This window comes from Pimephales promelas, chromosome 6, assembly GCF_988280905.1.
Source record: "Pimephales promelas chromosome 6, fPimPro1.hap1.1, whole genome shotgun sequence".
In the NCBI taxonomy this organism is placed as follows: domain Eukaryota; kingdom Metazoa; phylum Chordata; class Actinopteri; order Cypriniformes; family Leuciscidae; genus Pimephales; species Pimephales promelas.
Window position 1 is genome coordinate 7297785 of NC_142774.1, and position 18971 is coordinate 7316755.

At 36.4% G+C, this 18971-nt stretch overlaps 1 protein-coding gene across 1 annotated transcript; it reads right to left on the bottom strand.

Moving 5' to 3' along the window:
* Window positions 1-15223: 15223 nt before the first annotated feature.
* On the bottom strand, window positions 15224-17090 carry dleu7 (deleted in lymphocytic leukemia 7). Its single transcript, XM_039687892.2, has 2 exons — window positions 16542-17090; window positions 15224-15990 (listed from the first exon to the last, which is right to left on the bottom strand). The coding sequence occupies exons 1-2, from the start codon at window positions 16839-16841 to the stop codon at window positions 15787-15789; spliced, it is 504 nt and encodes a 167-aa protein (XP_039543826.2). The 5' UTR covers window positions 16842-17090; the 3' UTR covers window positions 15224-15786.
* Between the last annotated feature and the right edge of the window lie 1881 nt (window positions 17091-18971).

The window sequence follows — 18971 nt, forward strand, 5'->3', positions numbered from 1 at the left end:
CTGATAGAACCTTTTAAGGTTCTATATAGAACCTTTTCTTCTAAGAGTGTAGTTGAATTAATACAATTTATTTGACACAGGTAATGACAACTCAAATGTTTGATTTTTGGAGAAAAATGTTAGCTTAAGGATAAAGAGTTAAAAAAAAGTGTTATATTATAATTACTCCTGCTGTCTCTGATAACCTTGCAAAATAATCAACGGTCTAATACAAAGACATATAGCTTGAACATACTTATTTTCACAAATCTTCTCAAAACTATTTCTGAAGGCCGCCTTTCCACTAAACTGCATGCCGTAAAAGCTATAAGTTAGGTAGTAAACGGTAAAGTTATGTGTGTGTGTGTGTGTGTGAGTGTTCTTGTCTGCTTAAGTCAGCATACATTAGAGCAAAGACTCAGAATAAGCACAGTGACATCACTGCATGTGGCTTGATCCCAAAAAACACCTCAATGGTCTTGTGTGTTTGGCTTTCATGATAGCTTGTGTGTGTGTGTATGTGTGTGTGTATACGTACAATAGAGACAGAAAGAAAGATAACTGGACGATAAATCAAATCAGTAAGCAAAACGCCGTTCTGATGAAAAGAAACGTTTTTAAATTTATTACCTTCACTACTTCATTTGATTTACGCCATTTATACTCGGAGTGTTTGCTGTTGTCTTTTCACTACTGATGATATCCTTGAAAACTTTTATCAAAAAAATATTGGATGGAAAGTTGACCCAAAAATGAAAATTGCGTTATCGTTTACTCACCCTCATGTTGTTCAACACGACTTACTTTCCTCCATGGAACACAAAAGAAGAGGTTAGTCACAACGTCAAGTCAAGTCACCGTTATTTCTATAGCACTTTATACACTGTGATATACAGGAAAATAATGATTCACTGATACAGAATTAAATTCTGATGTAAAGCAGCTTGAAAAGTGCCATTTTACATGTCCGCTGTATACAATGTCCAACTGTAAAAAAAAATCAAAGTTTTAAATAAAGATTATTGTAGTATGTTTTACAAGAAAACCAGATTTCAGCCAATTTCCCATTTAATTCAATGCGTTTTCTTTGTCAATAATTGTGCAATTTACAAGCAATTTTTGAATGAAAATTGTTTCTACTAGGGCTGTCAAACAATTAATTGCGAATCGCATCCAAAATAAAAGTTTGTGTTTAAATAATATATGTTGGTGCACTGTGTATAATTATTTTATATATATATATATATATATATATATACACACACATGCTTGTATATATTTAAGAAATATTTTCATGTATATACTGTATATAGATTTATATATAATTTATATTATATATAAATATATATATTTTATATACAAATAATATTATAAATATTAATAATATAAATAAATATACATCCATGTGTGTGTATTTATTAGGGCTGGGCAACGATTAATCGCGATTAATCACATCCAAAATAAAAGTTTGTGTTTACATAATATATGTGTGTGTGGTATGTAATTATTTTATATATATATATATATAAGTACACACACACACACATGCTTGTATATATATTTAAGAAATATTTGCATGTATATAATTTATATATACATCATTAATATTATGTACAAATATAAATATTTGATATATTAAGAACACATTTTTCTTAAATATATATACATGCATGTGTGTGTTAATTATATGTATAAAATAATTATACACACTACGCACACATATATTATGTAAACACAAACTTTTATTTTTGGATGCGATTAATCGCGATTAATCATTTGACAGCCCTAATTTCTACACCTTTTTTTCAGTGAAGCTGCTCTTTTCTACACAAACAAAATGCATGGAGAAAAACTAAACTGAGGTCTCTATTAATTTTCATTGTATGGAATCCAAATTCTGTTAAAGCTGAAACACGCCAGTTTTAAATCCATGTACAAACGTAGACAATGTGAGAATGGATATGGGGTGGTCTCCTGGAAAATCAACAGATATGTCAATCACTTAAGTTTAAACACTGAATTTACTGCATGCAAAATGAATCCTGATTTTAATATCCAGTAAGCACTCACCAATTACAAACAATGCCTCGCTCCACGACCTATTAGAACATAAAACAGGTCCCATAAAGCGCCCGTGCCTCACCCAATCTAAGCCACGAAGTTTGATTGAACATCGTCCCGAACCGATCCCGTGCACACTTCATCTATCACAGGGCCTCACTGAGAACGCACGTCTCGAGGGAGAGAGCAGTTCATCTCGTGGAGCCATCTCTATTGACCTCTGCTGTCGCTGTAAAACAAACAGCCATCTGTAAAAAGCATCCTGACAAAATATTTACTGTGAATGACAAATGACCAAATGGGGCGGGGGGGTTTGGCTGGCCAAAGGAAAGCTTGTGCACAGTTAACTGCCACTAACTGGCCATGACAAAACTCAAATTGAAGCTTTTTAGACGTCTGTGGATTGAGATTGATTTAAAACAGGGAGATAAGAGGTTCGGTGGCCAAAAAAAAGTAAGATCTGAGGACTGTTAGAGCAACCTTGAGGTCACGACCCTGTGTGGTAACCAGAGGATCTCTTTTATGGCATAGATATTTTCATTTGAAGACCCTATGAAAATAACTTTTCCAAAAGGTATGTCTTATAGTCCATGTATGTTTTTAGGCCATCTATGAAAATCAAATCCTCTCTAGAATGTGCCTTTTCCCATATCATTCATATTGTCTTTAAATATGCCATTCAATTAAATATTTAATTCAATTCATACAAACAGATTCATACTTATCTTAATTCACCAAAACATACAAATCGCCATGAGTGTGTTGAATATGCAGCTTCAAAAAATATTAAAATATTCTTTTGACATTAAAGGAGTAGTTCGCTTTTAAAAAAAACTTTTGCTGATAATTGACTCACCCCCCTGATTTTCTCCATATAATGGACTTCATTGGGAACCAAACAGTTCAAGATCCAAATGAGAGTTTCAGTGCAGTTTTAAAGGTCTTTAAACGACACCAGACGATGAATAAGGGTCTTATCTAGGACCCTTCGAGTCATGACTCGAAAAAAGATTTCGAACAGTAGAGTCACGAACGCTCATCACAGAGCAAGGTGAGCATTTGTGCTTATAAAACTTAATCTTTTTTATTTATTTTTGAAAATGACCCTTATTTATCTTCTGGTGTCGTTTAAAGCCCTTTGAACAGTTTGCACTGAAACTCTCATTTGGACCTTGAACCGTTTGGTTCCCATTGAAGTCCATTATATGAAGAAAATCCTGGAATGTTTTCATCAAAAACCTTAATTTCTTTTCGACTGAAGAAAGAAAGACGTGGACATCTTGGATGACATGGGGGTGAGTAAATTATCAGCAAAAGTTTTTTTAAAAGTGAAATTTAAACTAATTTCTTCAAAGCTACACTTTTAACTGAATGCTCTTGTCGCACAAGATACTTAAAATAATAATAAAAACTGCCAAATATAAAATCTGTTGGTTTTCTTAAAACAGGTTGTCACCTAAAGTGTATCACTTAAAATTATTTTACATGGATGGGGTTAACCAGAATTTTTCCCTGGCTTAAAAAAAGACAAATGGAGAGGGAAATTTGAAGCAGAACATTATAATTGTCTCTTAACGGAAGGACACACAAATGAAATGCAAATGAAATGTCCTCCGTGAACACTTGCATATGAACTTGACATGCATATGCAAATTACTCACCCAACCCAAACACCTGTTGAAAACGGCTGTAGCCTAGGGTATGTTTTAAGTTTGAAGACGACGGACCATTTCCTTCCCAGTTTACTAGAGTAATTTGACAAGTAAAACAAGCGACGGGATCATTACAAACAAACGGCAGCGCGCAGGCTCGGCGGAGACCGGATGAGGACTGGGTGTGATGTGATCTGTATGAGGTAATGGCGGGAAAAGGTAGTGCGGTAGTTTTTATGGCCCTGGCTCGTGCCTCCCCTGCCTCCAGCTGACACTATCGCGGTGTAATGAGAATAAATGTGATTCCAGCCCCGAGATGTCCACCTTCTGCGAGTTTCTCTCAGTGTGTGTGTGTGTGTGTGTGTTTAGGGAGTGGAGCGCGCGCTGTTGATCAAATGACCGCCAGTAAATCAAATCATTAATTTACGATGTCCCACAAGAGAAAAACGAAGGCTTACTACTATGGCTGCGATTTTTTTTTTTTTTTTTTTTTTTTTGACATTTGATTTTTCAAAAACGAAGACGTCATCCTCTCTCGGCCGTCCCCTTGAAGAGACAGGTAATGAAAGGAAAGGAGAGTGGATGGGGGTTAACAGTTGCCCGGACTGATACGCCCTGAGGCTCCGTTTTTAAATGATTTGCACTGGGCAGCGAGAGCAAAAATTCTGCCTGACTTCACTTCACCCGTTCGGTAACGTGCCAAAGTCACCCAATGATGATGACATCATATAAGGATGATGTAATCCAAGAATTCCAGGCTATTTTACCCATCATGCCTATTTTCAGAGTCAGAAAACTTTTCCAAACGAGTAGCACTAGGGTTAAAAAAAAAGAAATTAGGCCTACATTTAGGCCAAAAAGCAATGAAAATCTTCATGGAAAAGCAAAGAGGTTTGGATTTACAAACTAGGCTACAACATCAACATGGGGTGGCTTAGCAACCATTACAGCAACTGTTTAATGATATAACATTATGCACTGGAAATTATTGTTTGTAATTTTTATTCAATTATATCTTTGAATATAAATTGCATTTCAACTTTGGAACGGTAGCTATATGGCTTTTATAGTTAAAGGAGTTCACTTTTAAAAACACTTTTGCAGATAATTTACTCACCCCTATGTCATCCAAGATGTCCATGTCTTTCTTTCTTCAGTCGAAAAGAAATTAAGGTTTTTGATGAAAACATTTCAGGATTTTCTTCATATGGACTTCATTGGGAACCAAACGGTTCAAGGTCCAAATGAGAGTTTCGGTGCAGCTTCAAAAGGCTTTAAACAACTCCAGACGATGAATAAGGGTCTTATCAAGCGAAACGATGGTCATTTCAAAAATAAATAAAAAAGTTTAAGTTTTATAAGCTCAAATGCTTAGAAAAAGCAAATGCCTTGCTCTGTTCTGATGATGAGCGTTCGTGACTCTCCTGTTCAAACTCGTTCATCAAAATTAACAAATATGACTCCAAGGGTCCTGGATAAGACCCTTATTCATCGTCTGGTGTCGTTTAAAGCCCTTTGAAGCTGCACTGAAACTCTCATTTGGACCTTGAACCGTTTGGTTCCCAATGAAGTCCATTATGGAGAAAATCCTGGAATTGTTTTCTTTTCAACAAATGTATAAGTATATACATGTAAATATTTCTTAGATATATCCATGCATGTGTTTTTATTTATATATACAAAATAATTATACACACTACACACACATATATTATGTAAACAAACTTTTATTTTGGATGCGATTAATCGCGATTAATCGTTTAACAGCCCTAATAAAATAGTTTACATGTTTCTTTTACTTCAGATTTTTACACAAGAGTTTAAAGGGATAGTTCACCCCCAAAATGAACATTGAGTCAGTATTTCCCTTGTCGTTCTACATTTCATTGGCTTTTTTCACTGACAAAACATTTTTTAAAGTAACTTCTTTTGTCTTTTCTGAAGAAGAAAATAAGTCATACAGGTTTGGAACGACACGAGGGTGAGAAAATGGTGACAGAACTTAATTTAATTTAATTTGTTAGCTGCACTATTAAATTAAAATCAAAAACCGTAACCACCTTGAATCCAAAAGTCCCTAAAAGCTGAAACAAAGCGGATAGTTAAAGTGTAGAAGTGGGTGTGGTTTTCTGTGGGTGTATAGGAAGCTCTCGCTCACCTCTGTCCCGAGGCTAACCCTCCCACTCACCCACCTCAGTAAGCATGACCCTAATTCAAACCATGTGCCTCCAAATTGAAAACATGGTTTCAAAATGGAGTATTTGCTTTTTCACTGACTAATGTCTCCCAGGAGACACCTTCAGCCGGTCCAATTGTGTCAGAAAGAGGGGCAAGGGGCAATGTTGAGTGTTCATAAGCCTTCAGTTAAATGCTCTAGCATGAGGTTAAGTGAACACAGCACTGCACATACATGGAGTGTGTTAGAATCCCATCCGGAATGATTTCTGACACCAAGGCTTTATTTCAGAGCAGACACCTGAACGCTGGTGTGTACGCAATATAAACTGTGAGATAAATTATCCTCTAACGTTTGTTGAGCCTGTGTGTGTGTGAGAGAGAGAGAGAGAGGCTGGGAGTGATTTGAGTTATAACACCCAAACCCTAAGAAAATAATCCAAAAAGAGGATTGCTGTAACCCGATTTGCTTTCTTTACACGGCAATGGTCGGGAGAGGTGGAAAAATAAGTCACGGTTGTAAAAGCAGAACTTTGAACGGCATACGATAAACTTGACATTTGTAGGACGGGTGTTCCTACAGGCCTCGTATCGCTGAAACTGAGTATTTATCAGACTCCGACTTGGACAAAGCACTGATGACAAGAGGTAGGAGATGTTACAGGTCCGACATCGTCATTTAGGGATTACGCAAACAAAACACACATTTCTTTCAATTTTTCAAGCCCTTCACAGGTGCCGAGATCAATTTTAGTGATTCTGTGGTTCAAAACAAGAGTTTTCAGTCACGACCTCAGGATTGTGGTCAGATTAGTCAGACAATGATGCATCTTGTAACCAGAATGAGGTTTCGTGATGTTGTGAAGGCTCAATTAAACGTAAGACACATGAACAATAAGAAATAAAGAGATTCTGAGAAAGGTTAAAGGAGTAGTTCACTTTAAAAAAAACTTTTGCTGATAATTTACTCATCCCCATGTCATCCAAGATGTCCATGTCTTTCTTTCTTCAGTCAAAAAATAAATTAAGGTTTTTGATGAAAACATTCCAGGATTTTTCTCCATATAATGGACTTCAATGGGAACCAAACAGTCCAAAAGACACTCTCAAACTGTTCAAAGGGCTTTAAACGATTCCAGACGATGAATAAGGGTCTTATCAAGCGAAACGATCACTCATTTTAAAAAATAACAACATTGCACTGTTCTGTGTGACTCTCCTGTTCGAACTCGTTTAGAACAAATCTTTTTCCGAGTCAATTCGTTCATTTTGTTCGTTGAATGAACCAAATGACTTGAAAAAAGATTTGTTCATTTTGATGTTCGAACAGGAGAGTCACGAACGCGCATCACAGAACAGAGCAAGGCGAGCATTTGAGCTTATAAAACTTAAACTTTGTTATTTATTTTTGAAATGAGCGATTGTTTCGCTTGATAAGACCCTTATTCATCGTCTGGAACCGTGTAAAGCCCTTTGAACAGTTTGCAGTTTGCACTGAAACTGTCTTTTGGACCTTGAACTGTTTGGTACCCATTGAAGTCCATTATATGGAGAAAATCCTGGAATGTTTTCATCAAAAACCTTAATTCCTTTTCGACTGAAGAAAGAAAGACATGGACATCTTGGATGACATATAGGGGTGAGTAAATTATCGCCAAAAGTGTTTTTAAAAGTGAAAAAAAAAGTGAAAAGTGAACTTTAATGTGATTGAAACTGATTGAAAGTTTGATTTGATACCCCAAATTCACCTTCCCAAGGTGATGTCATGGCAACCATTGCCATGATGACATGGATTACATCATATTCTCAAGCAAAGAAAAGGGTTCTTCCCTACGATTGACTCACGCATTGTGCGACTATGACTGTGTCGTTCTTTTATAATGCAAATATGAAACCAATCACACACAGACAAGACACACTGTTGTTAATGTACAACCCTCACAGACGGAGTCAAGTTTGGGGCAAATAACTCGGAGAGCAGTTTAGACCCTAATCCCAATTGGAAAAAGAACACCCAAAAGCTATTAAGCCCAAAAATAAAAATTAGTTTGAATTTCAAAAAGTGGCTTTTAACCAGACAGATAATACAGGAACCCTCAGGATATTTTAGAATAATTTAACAATATCATCATCATACATTATAAAAGCATTATTTAGAACGTTAAGGATTAGTCAATAGCTAGAAATGACATGACAATTAAAGTTATATTTAATTTAGTTCGTACACTGTAAAAATGAATGCGCTTTTTCTAATCAATAAAATTGTTGCAACAGATTACAAACAATATTATTAATTAAATTGAACTAATTAAAATTGAGTTATAATTGTTTATAAAAATAAACCATTTAAAATGAGTAAAGTTTACACAAAAAAATTCAAACAAAAATATCTCACTAACAGACAGGCGTCAAAGATTAATTAAGAACTCTTTATTTTATATTGCCAACATTGAAGACACCTGATGTTAACAAGCAGAATCACTGAAGGAGAAAACCGTCATTTTAAAACAAACCTAAAACAAAAAAATGGTGACTTAAATGAATGTTTATTTTTATTTTTAAAGTTTTATTCATTTTAAATGCTTAACTTTTAAGGAATTAATTTAATAATTATTACTCAATTCTAATGTGTAAAATTGAATGAATAATATCGCCACCATTTTTTTGATTAGATAAAGCGCATTCATTTTTACAGTGTATTTTATAGGCCTAAATATGTTCCTGAACTAGTTGAAAACTCAGAATTTAGTCATTTTTAATTGTTCTTAAAAAACCCAAAGAAATCACTGTAGCCACAAAATCTGTAAATAAAACATTTACAGAAGTGTTTTGATGGCCCTCCTCGAGTCCAAGCACAATAGTGGCCATCAGCTTCCTGTTTTCTCGTAATGACCTACTTACTCACAAAAGAGTCAGAGGCCATTCTGATGGGAAATGAGTCTATAACGTATAGGGAACTGAACTATCTCATAACTTTCACAGAGGAATGAATGTGCTTTGGGTTCAAGGAAACACTTCAATCCACAATGCAAGTATTGATAGCTAGTCTAAAACAACAAGAAAAGCTCTGACGTCAAAGGAGATACTTAAAGAACCAAGAAACAAATGTATAGATCTGAAGAGCCTATAATGTAACCAGCCAACTCTAGCCATAATGAGTTTAAATCAAGGGTTAGCTATTTCAATTACAAAATTGGTTCGAGGGTCACTGATAATCTTCACATAAATTGGATGAAAATATTTGTCTGATTATTTTTTTCTTAGGTTTCTATATATGTAGCATAGGGTTCTTTACTCAACTCCAAAGGACATTTAATGCTAAAAATGTTTCTATAATGAGAAGAAAGAAGGTTCACAAAGGTTCTTTAAAGGCGATTATTCGTTCATTACATTATTCTGCAACATAATTAAACTATTGTTTATTAAACTGTTGTAACTTTTTAATCATACTGATTTTGGAGGATAAAAACTGAAATGACACTCTTCGTCTAATATTGATTAATTACATTTTTTAACCCACGTATCTTGAATTTTTTGTGATCATTCACATGGATTGCATTTTAGGGGTTCCAAATACGTAGCGCTTTAGAACCTTTTAAGGTTCTATATAGAACTTTTCCTTCTAAGAGAGAATACAATGCAGTCTTAAAAATTAAGGTTCTCTATTGGCATTGATTGTTTCATGAAGAATCTCTAACATCCATGGAACCTTTCCACGGCACAATTGGTTCTTTATAGTGAAAAAAACGTTTTTCACACAAAGAAAAACGTGGTTCTTTTAAGGTTCTTTATGAAACCAGAAATGGTTCTTCACTGTGAAAATAAAACACTTTTATTTTTAAAAGTATAACTTGGTTTAACATGATTAAATAGTTTATTTGTGGAAAAACTGTTCGCTGAAACAGTTATGAATAATATAAATAAAAATATGAATAAAAACATGATTCTTCACAGCAAGAGGGTTCTTTCAAGGAACCATTGAAACGTGTTTATTCTTCACAGTTCCCAAGAGACTGACTGTAAAAAGGTAAAAACGATATAAATACTGTTCGTTTTCTCACACAAACCGCTCGTTTCGTGTCTTGGGCCATCAATGTGTACTCACGTTTACGAGTCATTAAATCATGTTTAATTTGGACTTCTCTGTGCATGCTCTTTGAGGTGGTGACCATAGACCTCCATTATATGACTGACAGACAAGAACGGTTTGACCTAAAAATATATAAAATGAAAGTACTGCAGAAACAAAGACACCTACGTCTTGGATGCCCTTGAGGTAAGCTAAAACTTATCAAAAATTAATTTCAAAGTGAACTTTCCCTTTTTCATTTCTAAAAAAAATGAAATTCACTGCAAAAACATTACAACACACAAGTCACGAAGATTCTCGTGACTTCCTTCAAGCCCATTTCAGCTACAGGCCGTGATCGTGAGAGGTCCCACCACACCCTTCTGAGTCTATTTTTACGGTTTTCAGAACTAAAAATAACTCCATTAATATGGTGCCTTTAGTAGAGGGAGCATCTGGAAGGCTGAGCGTGGGCACCAGGGTTCGATAAGATCACTCACGGATGCGTCACCCTCCCTCTGATTGGATAATGAATCATACATTGAGACTGAAGCGTGCGGGAAAGCCCCGCAGTGAAACACAGGTTCTATTCAGCGTGAGATTGAGCCCCGGAGATAGTCGTCTAGGGGCCGAACCCACCACACACACAGACAGAGATGGAGAGTAAGGGGTCATCACCCACCACCCACTCCCAGGATGAGATTTCTCTCTCACACACACACACTTCCAGCGAGCCCCACTGCTCTCACAACCACCCAGAGTCCTCATCTGGCCTCATCAGGGAAAAGAAAGAGGGGAGAGATGAATAGAAAGAGGGAACGGCGTGACCCCACACGAACATACACATCATGTCCATGCAAAAACAGAGGAACATGAGAGAAAAAATTAAGTGTAGATAAAGAGTATGATGTTATGGGAGACCGAAGGCATGTTGATGTTGCCCAATGACTGTATCTCAATAGCCTTTAAAGCCGATTTAAAGATAAAATCATACATAAAAAAAAGTTGAGAAAACTTAAGTTTAAGGCAACCAGCTGCAGGACATTTTTGAGTTTTCTCAACTTAGGGTCGTTAGTTGTACAAACTTTTTCATGTTATGTATTCAACTGAATTTTTCAAACAAAATGTACGGTGTATGCTTTAAAAAACTCTTGTAAATTTGGAGCATTTATAAATTATGAATAATTTGTGAACTCAAATAATACAATTCTAATATCATAGTTTTGTCATAGTTGCTTCTGAACATAATAAAGTATATTTTAAAGAAAAGTCAAATTTCATTTCTGTAATGATGCAATATTTTTGAATTCTACTTTTTACATGGTTGATGTTTCATAAATTGGTCACATTATTTTGAAAAACCTGTAATATGCTATATATATTTCATGGCAAGCAGCTTTGCACATTTCTTAATTCTATGCCCAATAAATGTAGAAATGTTCAATATATTTTTTATTTATATATTTAGCCAAGATTTGGAAACACATGCTGAAAAGTTTTTGAAAGAAGTCACTTATGCTCACATTTATCTGACCAAGAATACAGTAAAAATATATAGCCTACACATATTATTACAATTTAAAATAACTGTTTTATATTTTATTTCTATTTTATAATATAATTTATTCCTGTCATGGTAAAGCTGAATATTCTGCATCATTACTCCAGTCTTCAGTGTCACATGATCCTTCAGAAATCATAATTTGCTGATTTGCTGTTTAAGAAACACTTATTATTATTCTCAACGTTAAAAAACAGTTACTATTTTTATTGACACAGTGATACATATTTTCAGGATTCTTTGATGAATATAAAGGTCAAAAATAAAATTATTTACTGTCAAACACTGACTCCAATGTTTTGCATCATTACTTTTTTGCTGAGGTTAGACTATATATTTTTTTAAATCAGAAAAACCTATAAGCTTTACATTGGGGAAACTTAGCGGTGTCTTATTTTGTGGTCAATAATGGTAGAAATGTTCAGTATTTTTAATTTTAAGTATTTTCTAGCCATACCTAAACAGAAATAGTTTATTGTTATTAAAGTTTGTCAACTAGCCCCAGTCTCATCTATATGAGAAAAACACAAGAGGGACAAGGACGAGGGGAAAAATGTAGGAGAAGCTTGAGAGACATGTAACACAAGAAAGTCATTAGAATTGAGTGTCGAAAATGTCTAAAAAGACAGTGTTTTGGCGAAAGAGAGACAAAGACGGGCAGTTACGGACCCCCAACAGCGCCTGGCATTCTCCTCTGATCTTCCTCTCACACAACACTCATCCTTTTACTCATCTGTCTGGGTCTGCTCTGCCATGTCCCAGGAAGTGACATAATAGCCCAGCTATCCAACTGTCTATAGTCCCAGCCACAGCGTTGGCTTCTTATTGGCCTGTCAGGAGCCCACAGTGGTTCAACTCAGACCTCCATGAGCCTGGGGTTGCCGAGTTCAATCGGTCTTGTGGATGTGGATGCTAAATAACAGCAAACAACAACGTCATGAGAGACCAGCCTCAGACAGGGCACAAAAGAAAAGTTTTCTCCTCAGAATGATGTTTGAGGGAGAAAAAAAAAATAACTTTTGACTTTGAACTTGGAACTATAGGCTGTGTATTTAGAAACACTTCTGATTAAAATGGTTCACATCATGGGTTTTCATTTATTTCTTAAAAAAATGATTAAGCAGCTTGTAAACATACTTTATCACTAACTTGTTAAACATGAAAATATCATGCAATAATTAAAGACATTTCTCCTATAGGGTTCTTTAAAATTGAGTTAAGAACCCAATATATTGGGTTCTGTATATAGAAACCCATTTACATTTTTTTTCTAATCAGATGAGAAGATCTTTAGTAGAAAACGGTCTTCAATGGGGTTCCAAAACTTAAGGATATTACACAAAGTAAAATGAGAGGTTTGCCTGTTTTAACTGACTCGGCTGTTTTTAATTCAGTTAGTTCCTCTGTTGGATGGTACTAAATCTAGAATGCTGTCATTACTCACCAGGACAATCTTTACAGCTCCACGCACAATTTCAGATGTAGAACAGATGATTCCCTCTAATAATGAATTCCCAAATCTGAGAGACTTTGAATTTGCGTCGTATTCTCTGAAACCACAAAACACATAACACGAGTGAATGGCGCCCTCTATTGATCACACTTGATATTGACAATCTCACAAAATATTCATCATCAAATTCCTACCTAGAAACTTTGGGACTAAATTATAATATATACACATTCCAGTTTACATTAGTTTTAGTTTAGGTTTAATTTACGCTAGTTTATTTACATATAATAATAATGTATTAATAAATATACTTTTAAGTCATCCTGAGGCGTCCGCGCTTTCCTGAGGACCCCTGGTTGAGAAAAACAAACTGTTCTACAGCTTTAATACATTCACTAGCTTGTCCTTTTTAAATGTAGGCGTACACTACATAACATAACATTATCAAATAGATGTTTTCTTTAACAGTAGGCTATTTTACATCATTTGGCTTAATTCTGTGAAGTAATTCCCTCTTGATTTGATATTTTATTATTTGATTGCGTATATAGGCCTACATTATAAGTGTAAAATAATTAATAAGTTTAGTAAAAATCGAATATCTTCAGACATACGGCTCAAGGCAGCTTAAAGGATTAGTTCACTTTTTTAAAAAAACGTTTGCTGATAATTTACTCACCCCCAAGTCATCCAAGAATCGAACTCGTCCATCAAAATGAACGAAACTTTTTCCGAGTCAATTTGTTCATTTCGTTCGTTGAATGAATCAAATGACATGAAAAAAGATTCGTTCATTTTGATGAACGAGTTCGAACAGGTGAGTCACGAACGCTCATCACAGAACAGAGCAAGGCGACCATTTGAGCTTATAAAACATAACTTTGTTATTTTATTTTAATGAGCGATCGTTTCGCTTGATAAGACCCTTATTCATCGTCTGGAATCGTTTAAAGCCCTTTGAACAGTTTGCAGTTTGCGCTGAAACTGTCTTTTGGACCTTGAACCGTTTGGTTACCAGTAAAGTGCATTATATGGAGAAAAATCCTGGAATGTTTTCATCAAAAACCTTAATTTCTTTTCGACTGAAGAAAGAAAGACGTGGACATCTTGCATGACATGGGGGTGAGTAAATTATCAGCAATTTTTTTTTTTTTTAAGTGAAATACTCCTTTAAATTAGTATAAAGCTGGTTTTGTGCACCATCTAGTGACAAGAGATGATTCAATACATGTTTAAATTCCTCTAATTGAGTCACACAGCAAAATGATACACAGATGAGCCAAAACATTATATACTCACAGGTGAAGCGAGTATCGTTGATCATCTCTTACCAAAGCCAAATATTAAGGTTTTGGAAGATTAGATGGTAAATCAGTTCTCATAATCAACATGTTTGGATGCAGGGGAAATCTAAGGGACTTTGACAAGGGCCAAATTGTTACGGCAAGGGCAAGGCGACTAGGTCAGAGTCTCTCTATAACAGCAAGGCCTGTGTTGTTTCAGGTCAGCAGTGGTGAGAATTTACCAACAGTGGTCTTCTGAGGAGGGACATACCACAAACTGACTACAGGGCATTGGGAGCCAAAACTGATCAATGCACGAGGACAACAAAGGCTATCCTGTCTGGTCCGAGGCAAACAGTCTACTGTGGCAAGTCACGCAAAATTTCAAATATGTTGATGAGAGGAAATGTGTGTGCTTTTTACCTGGGAAAGTGACAGCACCAGGATGGACGACGACAAGCAATGTTGGGCAGTGTTCTGTTGGGAAACTCCAGGTCATGGGCCACCTATCTAAACATTGTTGCAGACCAGGTATACCCCTTCATGACAATGGTGTTCCCTGGTGGAAGTCCCCTCTTTCAGCAGGATAACGCACCCGGCCACACTGCACATATTGTTCGGGAATGCTTTGAGGAACATGATGAAGAGTTCAAGGTGTTGCCCTGGACTCCAAATTCCCCAGATCTCTACAATTGAGCATGGACCAACGTGCTGGACCAACAAGTTCATCGGCTTCACTTCGCAACCAACAGGACTGGTTTGATCTACTAACGTCTTGGTGCCAAATCCCACAGAACACCTTTGGAGGTCTTGTAGAGTCCATGTCTCAGTGGGTTGGCGCTGTTTTGACAGCACGAAGTAGACCAACAGCATACTGGGTGGTAGTAAGGCTTTGGCTAAAAGTGATTCTGATTGAATTGGAATGATCAAACAAACAAACAAAAGCATTCCTGGAATTCATAATTAAATACTTAAGACTGACAAGGTGAGTTGTAACACTGAAAATGATTTTATTTGGAACATAATTACACTGTAATGTCATAATCCTTTAATTTCACAAATACACAAACACAACATGCATTTTATACACTCCCCTCCCCCACCCAAAACACTCCTTAACTCTTTTTTTTAAGCAGATGACAAAGGCAGCCACAACAGACCATCCCGAGGTGTGACAGCCATCCCATCCGCCGAGTTGAGAGTGGATTCAGCAGCACTAGCAGCTATTAGACTTGATTTACCTGTACAGTCAGCAAAGTACAGACTCATGATACTGGCATGCGTTGAGAGAATGTTGTTCTGTCATCCTTAGGCTTGAGTACTGACTGACGCAAAACACTAAATATGCAGACAACTCTCAAAAAGCTGGAGATATATACAGCTTTCATCGCAAAACACTTCTTGTGAAGATCAACACCTTCAATCAGAATCGGATTTCACATTTATTGATGATTCACGGATAGTTCTTGGCTTGTTTCTTTTCTAAGAGAAGGTAGTGTGTTCTTGTTTGCGAGCCGGAGGTAGTTCCTTAGAAATCACAAATCTCTCGATCTTCAGATATCAGGGAAGGAGTTAGATAGCTCCCTCAGTCTGCGAGTGGTCACGGCGGACGAGAGATTGTTTTCATCTCGCACACATGCGAGCAGGTTCCCGACAATATGTCGAAGACAGTCCCGAAGTTCCCTCAAATCTCTATTAGAGCAATAACCTTCTGCAATAGCCATTCTCAAGCATATGTTCTTCAGCTCAACACTGTCCTGAAAGAAAGGACCAAAAAAAATATGGTTAGTTTGAAAAAGAGGCAAGATATAATCACATTTAAGTAAAGCCATGAGTTTAGCATCCACATACAAACAGTAGGCTATACACTAACTCATACTAAATAAAGGCTCCAAAAGGGGATTTCCACAGAGATGATGTATAGAAGATGTTGTGGACATTTTTATAATCTGAATCAACCTTTTTTCTATAAAGAAGCTTTTGTAGAGAGGTTCTATGGACGATACCATAGATGCCAATATTGAGTGTATAGGCCTATATTTAATCACAGTTCAACCAGAACACTGCATAGTCAGTACGTGTGGAAACACCTAACCTACGTTTATAAAGCCTTTTTGAAATAAAATATTTTTCATTAACTTCGAATGAATTTAATCCACTGTGTTATAGTTTAATAGCGTACTATCAGACCAAAATAAATGACTAATCCAACACGGGTTGCCAGATACAGACATAACGTTAATCATTTGACAACAACTGTGTACACTATAGATTACAGCAGAAACACACAAAAAAAAAAACATATTACCTTACGCTTGAGCAAACTCTTCTCGTAGGAAACCTCTTTAATAAAGTCTTCCTCGACAGATATGAGCTGTGTCAGTATCTCGAGCAGTCGTGTGAGGCAGCTCTCTCGAGCTCTCTCCGCGATGGTCTTCATCCTGCGGGGCTCCTTCATCACATCGCCCGGGCGAACCGCGACTTTACCGGCCGACAAAGCACCTGAACACTGGCCTTCGCCATCTGCATTACTGGCTGTGGCGTGAGCTCGCAGTTCATGAAGGATGTTTAAGGCATCGATCTGATGTGTTAAAGAGCAGAGCCCCATGTCTGTCACCTGGTCACCGACAGATCGTCAGCATTAAAGCACAGTCACGCAAATGATGCGAGATATACGAGGCTCTGCGTTCGGAACAACGCGACAAATGACCGTTTTTTTAAGTGTTTTTTTCTTTTTCTTTTGCTGGAGAAGACGGTTTCTTCAACGACTTCCCCATTGTTTTGTGCCCGGAGTGGTGGATAAGCACTTGCTTACATATGCAAATGCCACCTGATAGTCCTGCCTCCTTCATTTGAGTTGCTCAGAAAGCGGTTAACTGGGGGGTGGGGAGGTTGTTTCACACACCTACACGGGCGATACAACCGTAATCAGTAACACATAAGGTAGCCTAATAAAACGAAACCTGGCACATCCATATTTTAGTTTCACAAACTGAAATTATAGCAAGATGTAGTCTGTTAAAGATCACTTCATCTGGAAAGCATCTGTTTACTAACATCTAATAGACATCTCTAACATGTCAGTTTAACATCCATTCTAAATAATTACATCTTAAAGATTTCTTCTAAACATCTGTTTGACAGAAACATCCTATAGACATATAGGAGATGAGCAAACACTAAAAAAATACGCCTCCCAGATGTAAACACGCACATCAAATTGACGTCTCCGTGATGTGCGTGTGCTATCTGGGCCCAGATAGCACAAGTCTATTTGATGTGATGTTTACATCTGGAAGACGTATTTTTAAGAGTGTTTGCTCATCTGCAATACGTCTATAGGACGTTTCCTGTCAGATGTCAAATAGACGTTTAGATGATGTAAGTTTAACATGCATTCTAAATCATTACATCTTAAAGACGTCTATTTGACATCTGACAGGAAACGTCCTATAGTATGTATTGCAGATGAGCAAACACTCTTAAAAATACGTCTTCCAGATGTAAAAATCACATCAAATAGACTTGTGCTATCACTTCATCTGGAAAGCATCTGCTGTTTACTAACACTAATAGACATTTCTAAGATGTCAGTTTAACATCCATTCTAAATCATTACGTCTTAAAGACATCTTCTAAACATCTGTTTGACATCTGACAGAAACGTCCAAGAGTGTTTGCTCATATGCAATACGTCTATAGGACGTTTCCTGTCAGATGTCAAATAGACGTTTAGAAGATGTAAGTTTAACATGCATTCTAAATCATTACATCTTAAAGACATCTTCTAAACGTCTATTTGACATCTGACATGAAACGTCCTATAGACGTAATTCCAGATGAGCAAACACTCTTAAAAATTCGTCTTCCATATGTAAATATTACATCAAATAGACTTGTGCTATCACTTCATCTGGAAAGCATCTGCTGTTTACTAACATCTAATAGACATATCTAAGATGTCAGTTTAACATACATTCTAAATCATTACATCTTAAAGACATCTTCTAAACATCTCTTTGACATCTGACAGGAAACGTCCTATAGACGTATCGCAGATGAGCAAACACTCTAAAAAATATGCCTTCCAGATGTAAACACGCACATCAAATAGACGTCTCCATGATGTACGTGTGCCACTTTGGGCCACTTCCACATCTTCAGATCCCTACATGAATGTTGTGCATCTCACAGTGAGTGAAGGATGATTTGAGGGCCAGCAAACTTGCACAATATGTCAGAATCACAACCACACACACCACAGAAGATGCACTGTTCTGTTTCCGGCTTGCATATCTTTTTCTTTTTGCAACAGCATATTTGTTGACTACATTCTTAACAGAGGCTGTTGGTTCTGGCTCTACTGTTATTTTGTATTTTTTTCTATTTTGCAAAAACAAAATAACAGAATAATGAAAAAAGAGAAGAAAAGCTGACTTGCATGACTTGATGAAACCAAAGTCATGCGATTCCAGGGAAGAGAATCACAGCTGACAATGACAGGGAGTGCTTGCATTTCACAATAAAGCCTCAAATCTAAGACTTCATCTGAAATGAAAGTCCCTAATCAGCATTTCTTTTCGGGCACTAAAGGGTCAAAAATGTGGACACACTCTTTATTAGGCTATACTATACACATTTCATAAGTCATTACACATTTTAAATAACACACTATCTAAAAACCTATTTTAGGCATTGAAGCATAAGCTTTTGAATCAAAAGATTTCATAACATGCAG

Bases quoted from the DNA above. Each gene is read 5' to 3' on its own strand.
- dleu7 (XM_039687892.2), bottom strand. From the start codon at position 16,841: ATGGGGCTCTGCTCTTTAACACATCAGATCGATGCCTTAAACATCCTT. The intron at 15,991-16,541 runs GTAATATGTTTT...CCTTTCTTTCAG, and splicing joins AGAGTTTGCTCAAGCGTAAG to GACAGTGTTGAGCTGAAGAA.